Source organism: Plasmodium cynomolgi, chromosome 10, assembly GCF_000321355.1.
Source record: "Plasmodium cynomolgi strain B DNA, chromosome 10, whole genome shotgun sequence".
Taxonomy (NCBI): domain Eukaryota; phylum Apicomplexa; class Aconoidasida; order Haemosporida; family Plasmodiidae; genus Plasmodium; species Plasmodium cynomolgi.
In genome coordinates this window covers 739,326-755,409 of record NC_020403.1, presented here as the reverse complement: position 1 = coordinate 755,409, position 16,084 = coordinate 739,326, and the positions used below count along the sequence as shown (strand labels likewise).

The 16,084-nt window shown below is 47.7% G+C and overlaps 3 protein-coding genes across 3 annotated transcripts; 2 read left to right on the top strand and 1 right to left on the bottom strand.

The window, feature by feature from the left end:
• Window positions 1–341: 341 nt before the first annotated feature.
• On the top strand, window positions 342–6,262 carry PCYB_102640 (phosphatidylinositol 3-kinase; the record flags this gene model as incomplete). The annotated part of the gene is made up of 5 exons (XM_004222813.1): window positions 342–1,916; window positions 2,120–2,188; window positions 3,291–4,976; window positions 5,021–5,134; window positions 5,378–6,262. Exons 3-5 carry the CDS (start codon window positions 3,291–3,293, stop codon window positions 6,260–6,262), a joined length of 2,685 nt encoding a protein of 894 aa, XP_004222861.1. The 5' UTR covers window positions 342–1,916; window positions 2,120–2,188.
• A 2,712-nt stretch (window positions 6,263–8,974) lies between these two features.
• PCYB_102630 (hypothetical protein) lies at window positions 8,975–12,009 on the top strand (the record flags this gene model as incomplete). The annotated part of the gene is made up of 6 exons (XM_004222812.1): window positions 8,975–8,988; window positions 9,208–9,250; window positions 9,450–9,514; window positions 9,804–9,934; window positions 10,087–10,181; window positions 10,276–12,009. 6 exons carry the CDS (start codon window positions 8,975–8,977, stop codon window positions 12,007–12,009), a joined length of 2,082 nt encoding a protein of 693 aa, XP_004222860.1.
• A 342-nt stretch (window positions 12,010–12,351) lies between these two features.
• On the bottom strand, window positions 12,352–15,558 carry PCYB_102620 (hypothetical protein; the record flags this gene model as incomplete). The annotated part of the gene is made up of 4 exons (XM_004222811.1): window positions 12,352–12,474; window positions 12,964–13,624; window positions 13,776–14,134; window positions 14,407–15,558. The coding sequence occupies 4 exons, from the start codon at window positions 15,556–15,558 to the stop codon at window positions 12,352–12,354; spliced, it is 2,295 nt and encodes a 764-aa protein (XP_004222859.1).
• Between the last annotated feature and the right edge of the window lie 526 nt (window positions 15,559–16,084).

Here is a 16,084-nt window from a genome sequence, read left to right as displayed (position 1 = left end):
GACTACCCCTGCGACTACACCCAACGAAGGGGAAGCTCCGCGGGGATGAAAGAGCCAACGTAGCGTAGAGAAGTCAAAGGGGAGAGAAGTCAAAGGGGGAGAAAACCCAAAAGGGAGAAAACCCGTCCCGCCTCCCGCTACCCACATTCTGTAAAATGAGAAAGAGGCCTTTTTTTTCCCTCTTCCTCTCCGTAAGCCCTTACTGAGAAAAAAAGAAAAAAAAAACCCAGTTGGAGGGAAGCCCCAAGGAAAGGTGAGCAGTAACCAAAAGGGTACATACATTTGTATGGGTTTGAGAGTGAGGAGAAAATACGAAGCCGCTAACTCTTCAGCAACGCAAGATGAACAGTGCGAACATAAAAGACGTCAGAGATTATTTCTCCGTAAGGCTAAGTCTCTTCACGGTTTTTAAAGGTGGTCATGGGAGTGATGTCCAAGGGAGGAGGCGGCGTCGTCATAGGCAGAAGGACCGCGCCGTCGCCCCCGGGGAGGCTGCCTCCTCCCCCCCGGGGGAAGAAGCCAACGACAGCGCCGCGAACACCGCTAACCAAGGTAACCAAGCTAACCAGGATAACCAGGCTAACCAGGATAACCAGGCTAACCAAGCTAACCACGCTAACTGCGCTGACTGCGCTAACAGGGCGAGTGGCCCGAAGGGGGGGGACAAAACGGCGTTGCTGCGCAAAATGAAGAGGCTGGAAAAATTCAAGTACCTCCAGAGGAAGAGGAAAAAGAAGCACCTGAGCATGCCAGCGGATGGCAAGGAAAGAGTTCACTCAGGAAGGGGGGACTCAAAAAGGAGAGTGCCCCCCATGCAGTCGAAAGGACCTACCGCCAAAGTACGGGCAGGTTTAACAAGCGGTATAAGCGGTGTGAGTGGTGTAAGCGGCGTGAGCGGTGTGAGCGGTGTGAGTGGTGTAAGCGGTGTGAGCGGTGTGTGCGGTGTGAGCGGTGTAGACTCCAAGTCGAGTCGCAATAGAAGGACAAAACCGCGAAATGGGAAGTATGCGCACGAGGAAAAAATCCAGAGTGACGAATTTGAAGCCATTTGCTATCTTCTTATAGACAAGGAGTTTTATAGCCACCCGGTCAGTGTCACCTGTGGAGGCTTCGGCAGGAGGGAAAGCCACCGTGCTAGGCAGCTTAGTAACAAAGGTGTGAGCCATTTGGGGAAGGACTTCAGGAAATCCACAGGAGTGAAAAAGGACGAGTGGAAAAATTATGATGAAAGAATCGCCGAGGATCTGGCGCATATGTTATGTACGCCCGACAGGGACAGTTCCGCGGCAGGGAGGAGAGAGGCAGGGAAGAGAGAGGCAGGGAAGAGAGAGGCAGCGAGGAGAGAGGCAGGGGAAGGCGACCAATTCTGTGAAAATCCCTTGGGGGGTAATAATCCGTCCAGTGGAGGAGACCCCCCCACAGGTACCACCGCTAAGTGTGACATTAGCCATGATGACCACTCTGATGACTCCTCGGAGGAGAAACACTTCACAACGATGCCCAGAAACAGAAAAGCCAAATCGATACGAAGGAATCTACACACAATTAATCGAACCCTGAATTACCCTATTAGGCATTCCCAGCTGAGTCCAAACAGCTACTTATTTTTTCTCATCCAACATAGGAAAAAAAAAGAGCAGAAATTTTACACCTACTGCAGAGTGTTTTCCCCCAGTGGTGTCATTAAACAGGGACTTCAAATTAAAAAGCTGTATCATCTCAGGAGGAAGGAAAAAGTGGAGGATGTTATTACCTCTGCATTGAGGAATAAAATTGCTCACATGGATGATAACAGTTATAGGAGGGGTACATCCTACCAGGGGATCGTTTCCTTTTTGCAAGAAAATTGCGTTTATCGCGATTTGTTGTGTTTGTACAGTCGCTCTCGAAGGGGAAGTGCTCACAGAAGAGGGCAGGTGAGTGGTGGGTTCCCCAGTACAGGAGGAAGTTCAGAAAATGTTCCACGTGGAGCCTCCTCAGAAGAAAGGGGCAGTCATCATAGTATGCTCTCCTTAAGAGAGGAGAAAAAACAGCGAGGTGTTTGTAAATGTGTGTACGAGGCTGATGGGATGGGTGACCCAGACGACACACTGGTAGGTAGTACCACCCCCCCGTGTAGTGCCAAACGACACGACCATTTGGTATGCCCCATAAGAGGAGGAAACCCTCCCCGCCGCCATGGAAGTGACACCTTCTACCAATCGATGAAACGGTGCAGTCGTATCGAACGTTACGTACGTTCTGTGAGGAAGCTTTTTTTTGGATGGGGCGTCCCAGTGGAGAATTACGTCCGTGTGGGGAGGAGAACCTACCAAGCGGGGGACCACTCCAAAGTGACAGAAGAAAACGTTAAAGGGGGACATTGCGGAGGCCTCCCCTGGGGGGATACCCCAATACAGCAACAACAACGAAAGCAAAACAGCTGTGTTGCCTTTCGTGTGACCAACCTTGGGGAGAAAAAAAAAAAATTATGACCAGTCAGGTAAAACGATTGCGGAGGAAGGTGCGCCAGTACGAAGGGGAATTGTTTTGCGCAGGGGGAAGGACACGTCATGAGGGTGGCCAGCCTGGTCAGCCTGGTCAGCTCCTTGAGGAGACCGTGCCGAAGCGGAGCCGCGTGGCGGCATCTCTGAGACGAATATCAGAAATGTACGGCCAGTGGAAGGCAAAGGAGGAGAGGCACATCGCCGGGTTCCTTTTTTTTCACTTTTTTTTTTAACAAACGTTGCGTGTACTATGGCGACAAGAGGGGGGGAAGCGATCGGCGGGGAAGCCATCGGCAGGGAAGTGATCAGCAGGGAAATGGCCATCAGGGAAGCGATCGGCAGGGAAGCGTTCGGCAGGGAAGCGATCGGCAGGGAAGCGACCGGGGGGAGTCTTGCCCGACCAGTTGCCACCCCGTTAATAGAGGTGACCCCGTTAATCGAGATGGCCCCGTTAATCGAGATGACTCCCGTAATCGTGATGACTCCCGTAATCGTGATGACTCCCATAATGGCTATGACTCCCGCAATCGTGATGACCTCGATTACCGAAGTAGCTGGTTTTTCAACTCCTTCGACTATGTGGGCGAGGTGGATGGCGCGCCGGGGGGGGGAACCAGTTCGGTCGTGCGGGCCTTCCTGAAAAGGGTGAAGCGGCCTCTCCAGGGGGGAGAAGCACACCGGGGGGGAGAAGCGCTCCAGGGGGAGGAAGCACACCGGGGGGGAGAAGCGCTCCAGGGGGAGGAAGCACACCAGGGGGGAGAAGCACACCGGGGGGGAGAAAACCAAACCGTGGATGTGGAAGCAATGGAGGGAAAAACCCCGGAGAAGGAAAAAAAGCGAAATGATATATTCGACCATATGAACAGGTACGCAAGTCGAATCAGCCAAAACATCCACCTAGCGAACAGAAGCAGATACGATGATTACCCATTTGATTTCTCTCTCCATAAAGGAGAAGGAGGATTGCATAACACAGTAGATGCATCTCCAGCCATGCAAGAAATAAAAACAATAAACACAATTCTGAACACCCCAGTGATTAAGCTAAATGAAGAAGAGAAAAAGTGCCTCTGGAAATTCCGCTTTCAGCTAGTAAACAGAGAAGGAGTTTTGGGGAAATTCCTCAAAAATGTCAATTGGGATAATCAAAAAGAGAAGGATGAAGCAACTGAGTTGCTAAACTGTTGGTCTAAACCATCTTTGGAAAACTGCCTTGAGTTATTAAATAGCCATTTACAACGAACAGTAATTAAGAAGTATCTAATGCAAATAATTGGTCAGGCGAAAAAAGATCAGCTGAAATTGTATCTATTCCAACTAGTTCAGAGTCTCCGAATTTTCAATCATGAACCAATTGATGATCTATTTATGAACACCTTAATTAATAAATGCATCACTTCGAAGAAGCTTTCCATTTTTCTCCACTGGTTTTTGTTAAGTGAGACAAAGGATGAATGCAAAGGGAATCTGTTTATTCATATTCATAAGCTATTTATTACCAAGTTAATGACATCCAATTTGAGAAAAAAGAGAAGAATTTTATCGATTTTGAAAAATCAGAATAGATTTAGGAACCAGTTACTTTATCTTACTAAAATTGCGAAAAGGAAATCTGAACGGATTCATAACAAAACGAAGAAGTTGAGGCAGTTCCTATTTTGCTATCGCCAGAATTACGGATGCGTTGTCATTAAAGACTTCATAAAGAATAACATTTTCGTGTCGGACAACGAGGTCTACGACTTTGTCTCTCCCCGGGGGGCGCGCCAGGGAGCTGCCTCGGGAGAAGTGGAAGCGGAGGCAGGGGCAGGGGCAGAGGCAAAGGCAGGGGCAGACGACCTTGCGGCGGAACACGTGGGCCAGAAAGACGCCCCAGACGCCGCCACCCCTGACCACGCCACCCCTGACGACGACGCCGACTCAGTGCACCACCAGAGCGACGTGCGCAACTCCGTGTACTACCTAAACGGAGAGCTGAGCATCCGCGCGGACCCGGGGGCAGACGCCTACTGCTTTCAGTACGAACCCCGGGGTGCGCACACCTCTCAGGGGACTCTGTCCGCCTCCCACAGGGCAACCTCGGAGATCAGCACGGAGGACAGCAAAACTGTCAACTACATAGACGACTCCAAGGGGGCCCCTATCGAGAGAAACAGAGATACTTCCTTTTTCTCCAACCTCCTACAGCTAAATGAAAACTTCGATTTCTTCCTGAGCGCGACGTACAGCGATGAGGATAACAACATCGACATCCTGGATGACTCGATAAGTCTCGTAAGGAAGCAGAAGATAAAAAGAATCAGAGCTCCGTTAATTCTACCCATTGATCCAGACATCGAATTTTTGAGTTTCCTACCTGAACAGTCATACGTGTTGCGATCGTCTCTGTACCCAATTGTAATAGCTTGCCTGGTCAGAAAAAAAATTAAATTGGCACATGAGCATTTCCACAATTTGATAATTAATGATCAAAAATATTTGAAAAAAAATGTAAAAAAAAAAATTATTCCATGTACCATTCGTTCAACTCGAAGTTTTTAAAATCTCTTTATAGCTCCTTCGACTGTGCATCTGATTTTGAGCGTCACTACAGAAAAGTGAAGTGGGAAGGGAGGAACATTTTTTATAATGGCAGGAAGGTGGAGAAAGTGGGGATGCAAAGATGGGTCCCTCGTGACGGTGCAGACCTCCAAAGCGCAGACTCTTCAAACGCAGAGTCGCAAAGTGGAGGGTCTCCAATTTCCGGGTCCCCAGGTGCAGACTCCCCAAAGGCCGCTCACCCCCCAGGCGCAGACTCCACAAACGCCGCTCACCCACCAGGCGCAGACTCCCTAAAGGCCGCTCCCCCCCCAAACGCCGCTCCCCCCCCAATGGCCGCTCACCCCCCAAAGGCCGCTCCCCCTCCAAACGTAGGAGTGGTGATCCACCACGAGTCGGAAGGTAACCCACACAGTAAACAGCGCGTAAAAAAATACAACGAAATATACGAACTCTCCATTAAGAAATATATTTACAAAGCAGGAGATGATTTGAGACAAGACCAGCTGGTCATACAAATAATATGCATCATTGATAACATATGGAAACGGTATGGACTAGATTTGAAGTTAACTCTTTACAAAGTGCTTGCCCTCTCCACAGATGATGGATTTATCGAGTTTGTGAACTATGCAGAATCTATATCTTCTATTAAAAAGAATTATAAAGGAGAAATTAGACAATACTTCATGGAGATGGGTACCGATCCCAAGTCTCCCCTCGGATTTGATGTCACCATTTTGGAAAATTTCATCTCCAGCTGTGCAGGATATAGTGTCATCACTTACTTACTTGGCATAGGAGATCGACATTTAGATAACCTCATGGTTTCACGAGATGGTTGTTTTTTCCACATTGACTTTGGGTACATATTTGGAGAAGACCCCAAGCCGTTTTCTCCCCCCATGAAATTATGCAAAGAAATGATCGAGGCCATGGGTGGAGCTCATAGTGTAGGCTATGAACAGTTTTTGAAGAAGTGCTGTCTGGCGTATAAGTACCTGCGCTATCACTCCAAGTTAATCATTAGCCTGCTGGACTGCATGTGCGAGTCTGGATTGAAGGACATGAGAATGAGCCCCGAGTTGTGCGTGCTCAAGGTTCAGGAAAAGTTCAGACTGGATTTAAACGACGAGGCTGCGGAGGTTTACTTCTTGAGTGTCATCAACGCCTCCGTCAAGACGCTCTTCCCCGTCGTGGTGGACAAGCTGCACGAGTGGGCCCTCAACTGGAAGTGACAGCGTAGAAGCAGGGGGGGGAAGTTAATGCAGAAATGACCCTCGTTCGAACGCCCCTTCCCAAGTTGTCTCATACGGAAAAGCAGCTCACCCCTCTGCTGCAATCGTTTACTCCGTTGTGTACGTGCCACCGACGTATGCTCCTCTTTTTTTGTCATTTTGCAGTGCGGTTGCTCCTTCTGCGGTTTTGCTCCGTTTGGCCACCTCACCGCGCTGCCACCTTGCGAAGGCTTCTTCTTCTTTTTTTTTTTTTTTTTTTTTTAAGTTCCAACTACACAAACACGTCGATGTACATGTGTAGTAAAATTGAAAAAAATTTACCTTCCCCCATAGGCGTAGTAAGACGGGTATAAAAACCCCTTTTAAAACCAAGACAATTCGTCCCTAATCGAAAAGGTTCCTATAACTGTGTGCAGCGGGGGGTACTCCCAGCGTGGTGATACATACCGCTAATTTTAAAAAAGAAAGTTCACCATTAAGAGAAAAAATGTAAAAATTGTGATGTGTAGGTGTAGGACTCGTAACAGCATGGTTACTTATGGTACTTTTTTTTTTTTCCTAATCCCCCCCTTATGCACATTTGCGTGTTACCATTTTGACGCACCTTTTTTTTTTCATGCCCATCGTAGCAGTAGTAAAAGTGGGGTTGTCCTACTCAGAAAAACAACACAACATGATAAAAGCCTGACACAGAAAAGTGTAAGAAAGGTTACCAAAGTGGGGTTGTCTTTCCACCCGCATCCTGCCACAGGGGGGAAGACAAACCCCTGCACACACTAAGGTGTGTACGCTTCTTAAACGTGTGAGTCATTTTTACAAACATTGCAGTTGTAGGAAGTGGGAATTAAAAAAAAAAAAAAAAGCTGACCTGTTCAGGCAAAAACGAATTCTCCAGCGTTGTATTTTAGCTCGAAGCTGAAATACCAACGAAGGAAGAATAAAAGTACGAACATTTTGGAACGCACACATTCACACATCCATGCTGCATAAAGCATTATGCATCAATTTGGCAGTTTTCCTTTCCTGTTGCTACCGCAAAAATGTGGAAACTCTGCAGTGGGAAGTTAAAAGAGTAGCTAAACTAAGTCAGAACAAAAGTTAAAACAGTGTAGAAGTTACGGTGTGTGCAACTTGGACAAAAAAATGGTGAAGAAAAAAAATATGTGCACACTTTTACCTTGCCATTCTGCACAAAAAAAAAAAACCTGTACAGGCATTAATATTTTGAAAAGTTAAAACCACAGCAAGGTGATAAAAACACACCCCTTTGGGAACTTTTCATTTTGAAATTATTTACCCTAACTGTGCATAATTATGCACACAAGTATGGAGCGTGGAATTTTGTTTCCCTATCTACATAAGCATGTTCATGTCTACAAGTAGGTACCCCCGTTTGATGGAAGAAGTTCGTATGTTGTACCGCGGAGGGAGTTTTTAATTTTTGTTTCGCTTTATCTTGCTTTATTTTGCTTCGTTTCGCTTTGTTTCGCTTTGTTTCGCTTTGTTTTGCCTTGTTTTGCCTTGTTTTCGTTTTATTTTTTTTTGCTTTCTTTTTGCTTTCTTTTTGTTTTACTTTTGTTTTATTCTTTTCTGCAATGCCTGAGGGGGGACGGAAAGGGTTAATAATCGGCGAAGGGGCGAAATGACCAGCGGGCAAAATTGCGGAGGCGGGTCACGAACGAGGCCCCTGCGCTCACCCACGCAACGGGACTGAACGCCACGTGCCGTGCTGTGCCACGTGGCTTCACCTTTTCTCTTTTTCAAAGGGGACGCAACAAAAAAATTCCGTCCAGAATTGTCCCCCCAAATTTGTTCTTCTAAATTTGTCCGTCCAGAATTGTCCCCCCAATTTTGTTCTTCTAAATTTGTCCGTCCAAAATTTTGCCCTCATTTGTTCCTCTAAATTTGTCTGTCTAAATTTGTCCGTCTAAGTTTGCCGCCCCTTTCACGCCAAACAAAAACGCAGAACTCACATTTCTGCTCAAAATAAAAAAAAAAAATTGGCAAAATAAAAAGGAAGACGCCCCCTAGCATGTAGAAACGTGTACACCGTACATGAAAAAAACCATTTCGACCTACGTTGTCCGGTGCGCGCAACGTGAGGGGTGTTTGTTTGTAAATCTCACGCGTAGAAAAGTGAGACGCATCTTCTGAGTAGAAACGTACAAAGCGGAACCGCCTTTCCGCGTCCTCGTTTTTCAAACTGTTTTGTGATACTTGAGTGCGCCTGCCCCCACCCACACTTGTTTGTGCGAATTCGCCGCGCAGGGAGATCTTCCCCCGTCTGTGTGATTGCACGCACATTGCGCCGCCCCATTTGCCCACACGCCTTGTGCGTAATTTCCTGTTTCGCCCCGAACCGTTGCCCATTTTGAACTCCCAGCGGAGTTCCCCCGACCGCTTGCGCAGCATTCTCGCTCCAAACTGAAAAAAGACAGGAAGAACCCCCCAAAAAAAAAGTTAAAAAAGGAAGAACCCCCCCAAAAAAAAAGTTAAAAAAGGAAGAACCCCCCAAAAAAAAAGTTAAAAAAGGAAGAACCCCCCCCAAAAAAAAAGTTAAAAAAGACAGGCAACCTCAAGCGCCTCCTTCGTCAGATCCCTACCTGCCGCTTCGCCCATCGTAAACGGAGCCACAGCAAGAATTAGAAAATAAAATTGGAAAAGGCCGAAGAAAGGATACCCCCTCGTAATCCCCTCCCACGGCACATCAAAATGAACTCTCTAAAGTGATAATCAAAAAGATGCACGAAAGGCGCTGCAAATCAGCGGCGTGGACAACCTCTGTGAATTATACTCCTCTTCTCATTTTAAAATAACTCGTTGTGGCCGCTTCATGTCAGTTTCATGTCCACTTCATGACCGCTTCATGTCCACTTCATGACCGCTTCATGTCCTCTTCATCACCACTTCTCGACCACTTCTTGACCACTTCTCCCCTTTAAAAGGAAAAAGAAGCAAGACATCCTCTGGGGCAAAAAATGGAGAAACGTAAGGCCAGAAAAAATTACCAAAGCGAGTTCAATTCCGCATTAAGTTGTTATCACCCCATAAGGTTGTGTACCTTCCACTGTGTTCCCCACCTCGTTCCTCGATATAAAAATCGCTGCTGAGGGGAATGTTAATATGGGGAGTGCTTGATCCACCCTTGGAAACTCCACCCATGACTATTCCCCCCCCCCCTCCGCAGCTCATACAGCAAAAGGCAATTAAGGAAGAAATGAACAAGCAGCTGAAGGCCTCTCTGGAGAAGCAGTAAGGGAGACCCTTCCAAGGGGACACAAAAAAAAAAAAAAAAAAGGACACGACAGGACAGAAAAGAAAAGAACAGAACAGAACAGAACAGAAAAGAAAAGAACAGAGCAGGAAGGGGGGAAACCCCAAGTTGGTGCATCGGCCAGAGGACAATCCTACACTGTAGTTGCGTCCTTTGCTTGAAATGGTCCCCTCCCCGCCCCCCTTGCTTCTCATCTCCGTTGCACTTCATTACTACGTTTCGGAGATAACCCCATTCATTGTGTGTCCCCCTTTGTCCTCACCACAGAAAGCAGGAGGAAGAGGAGAAAGAGTGCACCTTCAAGCCGCAGACCCTGTGGAATCAGAGCTTTAAAAAAACAATTTCCTTCGTGGACGAATTTTTCGTCAAGTTGAAGCCGTACATAGAGCAGCAGCAAGGTGCCTACCTCACTTGCGCCAGTGCATGTCCCCCCGAGAGGGGCACATCTGTGTTCACCCTGCTCACTGGGTGCACTATGCCCACTCGGTCTAATCTGCTCACTGGGTGCACTATGCCCACTTCATTCTGCCCACCATCACCCCCCCCGCAGCGTACCTGAACCAGCTGAAGGAGCTCGAGCGGGACGACGAGCTATTCGCACAAAAAATTAAGGCAAGCGAAGAACACACACGCATAAATACGAACGTGTGTATTTGTGCATGTCCTGTGGGGTGCAACACCCCCTTTTTTTTTTTGCGCATCCGACATTTCATACCTCTTGATCATCGGCTCTACACAGGAAGAACTGCGAACCATGTTGGCGAAGGCAGTGGACAAAGAAATAATGGAATCAATCATCGAAGGATACAAAGCAGTTCGCACGAGAGGAATCAACAAAGTGAAGAGAGAGAGATTAGACATTCTTTCCAAAATGATCAAACTAGAGAGAGCATACAACTGTTTCATGGCGAAAGAAAATGTCGATAAAAAGGACTTAGGAGAGTGTGGATTTGATTGCGACTTAGCAGCAAAGTTAAGAAATGACATTCTGAAAAATTCTCTGTGTCCCAATTCGTTGAGAGATTTTGCTCGAATCAGATTGGAGATTAATCAAGTGCTGGAGGAGGAGCTTCACAAAAGGGAAAACGAAAAGGAGAGTTTGTTCTACTCTACTAAGGGAGATAATAATGAGTTGTCACGGAGTGAAGCGGATTACACGAGTCGGTACGCTGCCTTTGTGAACAGCTCGAAGGAGACTTCCCAGGAGAGTATCCCCTGCGCGGGTGACAACAGAGTGGCGGGAGATGGAGTTATCTCCATGGGGGAGCCGTACCAGCGGAAAGCGCTCGCGGGGGGCACAGCGACTAGGTTGCACGACGGGAGTGTGGAGGCATGTGTGGGGGGTGCCTCCATCGGTGTTGACTTGGGTGGCTCCTTCGCGGGGCATCCCCCCCAGGCGTGGAGATCAGCACCACGTGTCCCCCCCCCAGAAGGCTGCCAAGTGGTGACGCCCACCAGGAATGCAGCGAATGGCGGTTCTGCTTTTTATGAGGATGGACAAATGAACGAGTCACGGATAGGAGGCCGCGAACAGCGGATAGGAAGTCACGAGCCGCGGATAGGAAGTCACGAGCCGCTGATAGGAACCCACGAACCTCAGGGAGCGATGTGTGAATACACCCCCCAAATGGAAAACATGAGCTACTACCCAATAAGCACTGTAGACGCTCAGAAAAGGAGCAACAAAAATGTTTACCTCAATAGTAACTACACAGCAATTTTAAAAAACGAAGATGCACACAAGTATGTCTCTTCGCTGCAAAAAGATTCAAGTTCAGTTAATGTGATAATAATGAATAATAGTGGAGCGAAGAGCGTCATTAGTGGGGGTGGTACGAAGCAGAGTAGCAGAGGAGGCAGCTTTGCCAACTCGCCCCTGAGGAGCGGTGCCTACTACTATGGGAGAGATGAGGAAAAGCCAACCTATATGGATCTAAACCATATGAACAGGTCAGGCAATTTTGACCAAGCGCAGCAGAGAAGAGGTAGTGTGTCCCAGGGGGAGAGGCCCCGAAATGTATCCCAGGGGGAGAGGCCCCGAAATGTATCCCAGGGGGAGAAGCCCCGAAATGTGTCCCAAGTGGGAACCCATAAAGGGGAGTTCCCCAGTCGAAGTAGCATGGGGGGAAGCGGCGGCATGGATGGCAGAAGTGGCATGGGGGGAAGGGTTGAGAGGAAGAACACCAGATACGTGGACAAGAACACGTACGCCATGAGGAATGAAAATAACTTTTACGACGTCGATGGGATGAAAAATAAACAGGAAGAAGGCATGCACCAAATGAACCCTTTTTACCGAAACAATTTGGTTCACGCTGCTCAGCAGGAGGAGGATATCCTTCCGGTTGGAGTTGGGGAGGGGAGAACCACCCTCGGAAATTCTCCGCATTATACAGGTGACTCTCGCAGTCAGGGGGGACATCCCGACAGGCCTCTTCTTCGAAAGATAATGGACAGATTTGCCATTTTGTAGAGGCACTCCCACAGGGGGGAGGCGGTACCTTTTGGGAGGTGCCCCCGTCATGTCAGTGCTCCCCCCGTTGTGCGCCTCCATCTGCGTTACACCCAAAGTTGTTTTTTTTTTTTTTTTTTTTTCGCGTCTTTAATTTTTGTGCCCCCGCTCGTTACGTTTGTGTGAACAAAAAGGGAAATAAATAAAAAAAAAAAATAGTGAGTAAGTAAGTAAATAAATAAATAAAAAAAAATTGAATTGAATTGAATTAACTTAAAAAGGGGAGTCTTCTAGCGGGAGGGGCGTCCGCACCGCCGCTATGAAGCTGATTTTTGGAGGCTCCCCCCCCCCTTGTTGCGCGCCTCACTCGCCCTTAAACTCCTCAAAGAGGAGGCCCCGCCGAGGCCGCTTGTTCTCCTGAAAGCATATGGGGTAGTCGAGCACGTTAAAATTGTTAACTCGGAAAATTTTTTTCCTCTTAATGATCTGCAGCAGGGGGACATTGATGTAGGCAATGTAGACGTAGCAGAGGAAGAGAAGAAAAAAGAGGAGGTAGGGATCCGTTTCCAAGTGGACGTTTTCTTTTTAAAAAAATTTTCTTTTATGGAAAAAATGCTACTTCCCACATGCACAAAGCACATAAACACTAAGTCAATTCCGAAGTATTTGCAGAAAAGGACAATGTAGAGATTGAACCACTTGGAGCTCTTGGATGTCTGGCTGAACTCCAGCTGGATGTTCTTGGACTTGTCGCTGCAGTTGGTGGCGAGTTCGTAGGCGTCCGTCTGCGGGGGGTAGGGGGTGAAAGGGGAGTTAAAAGGGAGCGAATGGGAAGCGAGTGGGAAGCGAGTGGGAAGCGAGTGGGAAACGAATGGACAGGGGTAGATCAACTGACTTGCAGACCCAAGGCGCCAGTCCGCTTAGTGGCTGACTCACCATAATTTGCCGTACGCCGCCGCCCCGCGATAGAAGCACCGAGACGAGGGGAATGATACATATATTAAGAGCTTGTCGCAGCAAGTAGAGAGTGACTCGGTTGGGAAGACGAAAAATAATTTCAAAATAGAAAAAAAAAAACTGATTTAATGCAGTCAGAATAACTTGGCAGAAAAGAGGACACTTGCCGAATTTTTTCATCGTCTTTTTGAATCCACGAATCCAGAAAAAATTAAAGTTAATGTAGAATAAAATCAAGAGAGTAATAACTTGAGACATCTCTGTGAAGAAAAGGTCAAGGAATGTAATGTCAAGGGAGCTGTACAAGTAGTAAAGTAGAAGAAGGAAGACCCACCTCACATCGAACCATGTGTTCTTTGGCTTGAAGAAATATATGTCGTCAAATGAGAGAAACAGAATCTCTATCCTCTTCGATGCGGCTAGCAGCATGAATGTTAAGAAAACTATCGATATGTTGATCCCCAGGAAGAAGGAGAATTTGGAGTAGTAGTTGTTCCCCACGGGCACTAGAATGTAGAAAACGTTTCTTTTTATCAGCTTGACTAGGTAGGAGTAGCTCTTCGCTATGTCTTTTATGTGCATTCCGATGATGTTAGAAAAGGTAACCAATAGAAGCATATCCAGGAGGAAGCAACACAGCACGATGAGGTAGGTGCACCTGACGACGTTGATGCCGAGCCTGCGGGGGGGGAGCGGCACAGGGGAGAATCGGAAAAGAGGAGAGGTGGAGTGAAGCGGTACACAGAAGTGACCTGAAGCGGCACAGAGACGTGACGCGAAGGGGACTCGCTCGGGGGCCCTTCTTTCCGGCACGTCTTCTGCAAACCAACCTGAGCCCCTTGGAGGTGTAGAAGTACATGCCTGAGTGCAATGACATGCTGATAGTGCAGTGCATCATGCAGGCAATCCAGACCTCGTGATCAAGGAGCACTCCCCTCACTCTGTCCCAGGTGAAATCGACGAGGAGAAACTCCAGCAGTGTGAAATCACGCATCGTAATTATGAAAGCAGCGAACACCAGTATCAGGATGGATAGATGAATCTTCAGAAATTTGTGCGAAGTCTTGTACTTGGAGAAGGAGTTGTAAAGGATGAGGAGGAGGAAGGAGAGGAGCACAGTGGTGGGTGCAAACTTCTCGCTCTTGGGTTCTGCGTACTTGCTCAGCAGCGTGTCGTAGATTTTGGTGCCCTGGAGGGGGGGGTGATGAAGAAGCGGTTATAATGGGTTAGAAGCGGTTATAATGGGTTAGAAGTGATTAGAAGTGGTTGGAAGTGGTTGGAAGTGGTTAGAAGTGATTAGAAGCGGTGAGAAGTAGTTAGTAGCGGTTAGAAGCTGATCGAAGCAGATAGAATCAGTTTCACGCGGCTTCAAGCAACTGCGAGCCGCTTCGAGCAACTTCAAGCAACTTCTCTCCGCTTGGCGCTTCTCTCCGCTGCGCGTCGGCGACCCCCCACACGCACCAACTTAATCCGGTTGAGCTCGCACACGCCAGTGGCCTCGTTGTAGTAGCAGATGTTGCGAGCGAAGTCACAAATGCTACGACTTCCGTTAAACTTGGAGCATATTTTTGTGTCGACGTTCCGGTAAACCCAGGGATTATTTGGGGTCAGGTAAAAGGAAAAATAAATAACTTGCAAACATATAATGTCGACACAGTTGATAATGGAGAGGACGTACGAAATGATGAGAATGATCCCTATGGGCACGTGGTAGTAATCGAAGGAGACAAAGAAAGATATGCAACCATCCAAAACGAACCGACCACAGTTTATTTCTTGTAACAAAAAAGGAAGGGATAAAATCATGTATGTAAAAAAGAGAGGAAAAATAATAGCCAATGTTCTGTAGTGAAGAAATAACCCTAATGAACAAGGGAAAGTAGACAGAGAGTATGCAACACAATGGATGAGAAAAGTGGTCATATCGAAGTTATGAAACGCGTTGAGTTTCCTATGAATCCATGGCAACATGTACAGATTGCAATTCTTCAGATGTTCTATTTTTTGGAAGATACTTGACATGAGAATAATATCATTGTAGGACACGCCGATGCTTACAAGGTCGTAGAAGAAGTTATCTCGGTGTGGATCGTCTAAAAGAGCTTCACATGCACGGTCTTTCATGACCTTCCCAGGGGATGGCTTTTCGAAATATATTGTGTAATCACATAACGACTTCAAGTTGGAGCATGCCTTGTACTTTATTTGATAATTTTTGAGCATGTTCAGCAGCTTCAGTCTCTGCTTCTCTTTGGCGCCCTTCATATCGATGCGCGTGTTGCACTCGCTCCATTCGTTCCACTCGCCCCATTCGTTCCACTCTCCCCATCCGTTCCACTCTCCCCGTTCATTCCACCCGCCCCGTTCGTTCCACCCGCCCCACTCGTCCCTTCCGTTCAACTTAAATTTTTCCTGCTTGTCTTGTCTTTCCATTTGAAGGAGCTCTGCATTTTCATACGCCTTTAGGAATAGCGAATATCGGATTTTTTTTTTGTCACTTTTGTTTTCCTTCACACACCCGATTACGCTTTCGTAGGTGCTTTTGGTGCGCGCCGCTAAGGGAGTCCTGCCCAGTGCCTTGGCCCTCTGCACCGCCACCCGTGCGTCCTCCATGGTGCAAAGTATAAACGGGGGGGGGAGGTCACAACTTGTCACACGCCCACTCTACGCAATAGAGCCCTTTTGCGATCCCTATGGTGAAGAGAACCCAAATGGGAAGAAACGCTGCTGGGCTAAACCGATGGACTAAACGGATGGGCTAAACCGCTGCACTAAACCGCTGCACTAAACCGCTGCACTAAACCGATGGGCTAAACCGCTTGATGCGGCGCGCTGCCTCGCCGGGGTGAAAAAAGCTGTGCGCTTTGAAGAAAAGGTGACCAGTTTGCTAAACCGGGTAGGCGCATGTCCACACCTCCGCATGTGCATACCTCCTCATGTCCACCCCCCCGCATGCGTGAATCCTACACTCCGGATCGAGGAAGCAAACCGTGACTACAACGGAAGGGAAAATTACCCAAAGCAGCAAGTCATCCCCGGTAAGGTCATAGCCCTCGCGTCCGCCTCTTCTAACATCCGCTGTTAGCCACTTGCAACCTGCAATTCTGCGCGTCCCCCTTAAAAAATGCGATGCGGGATT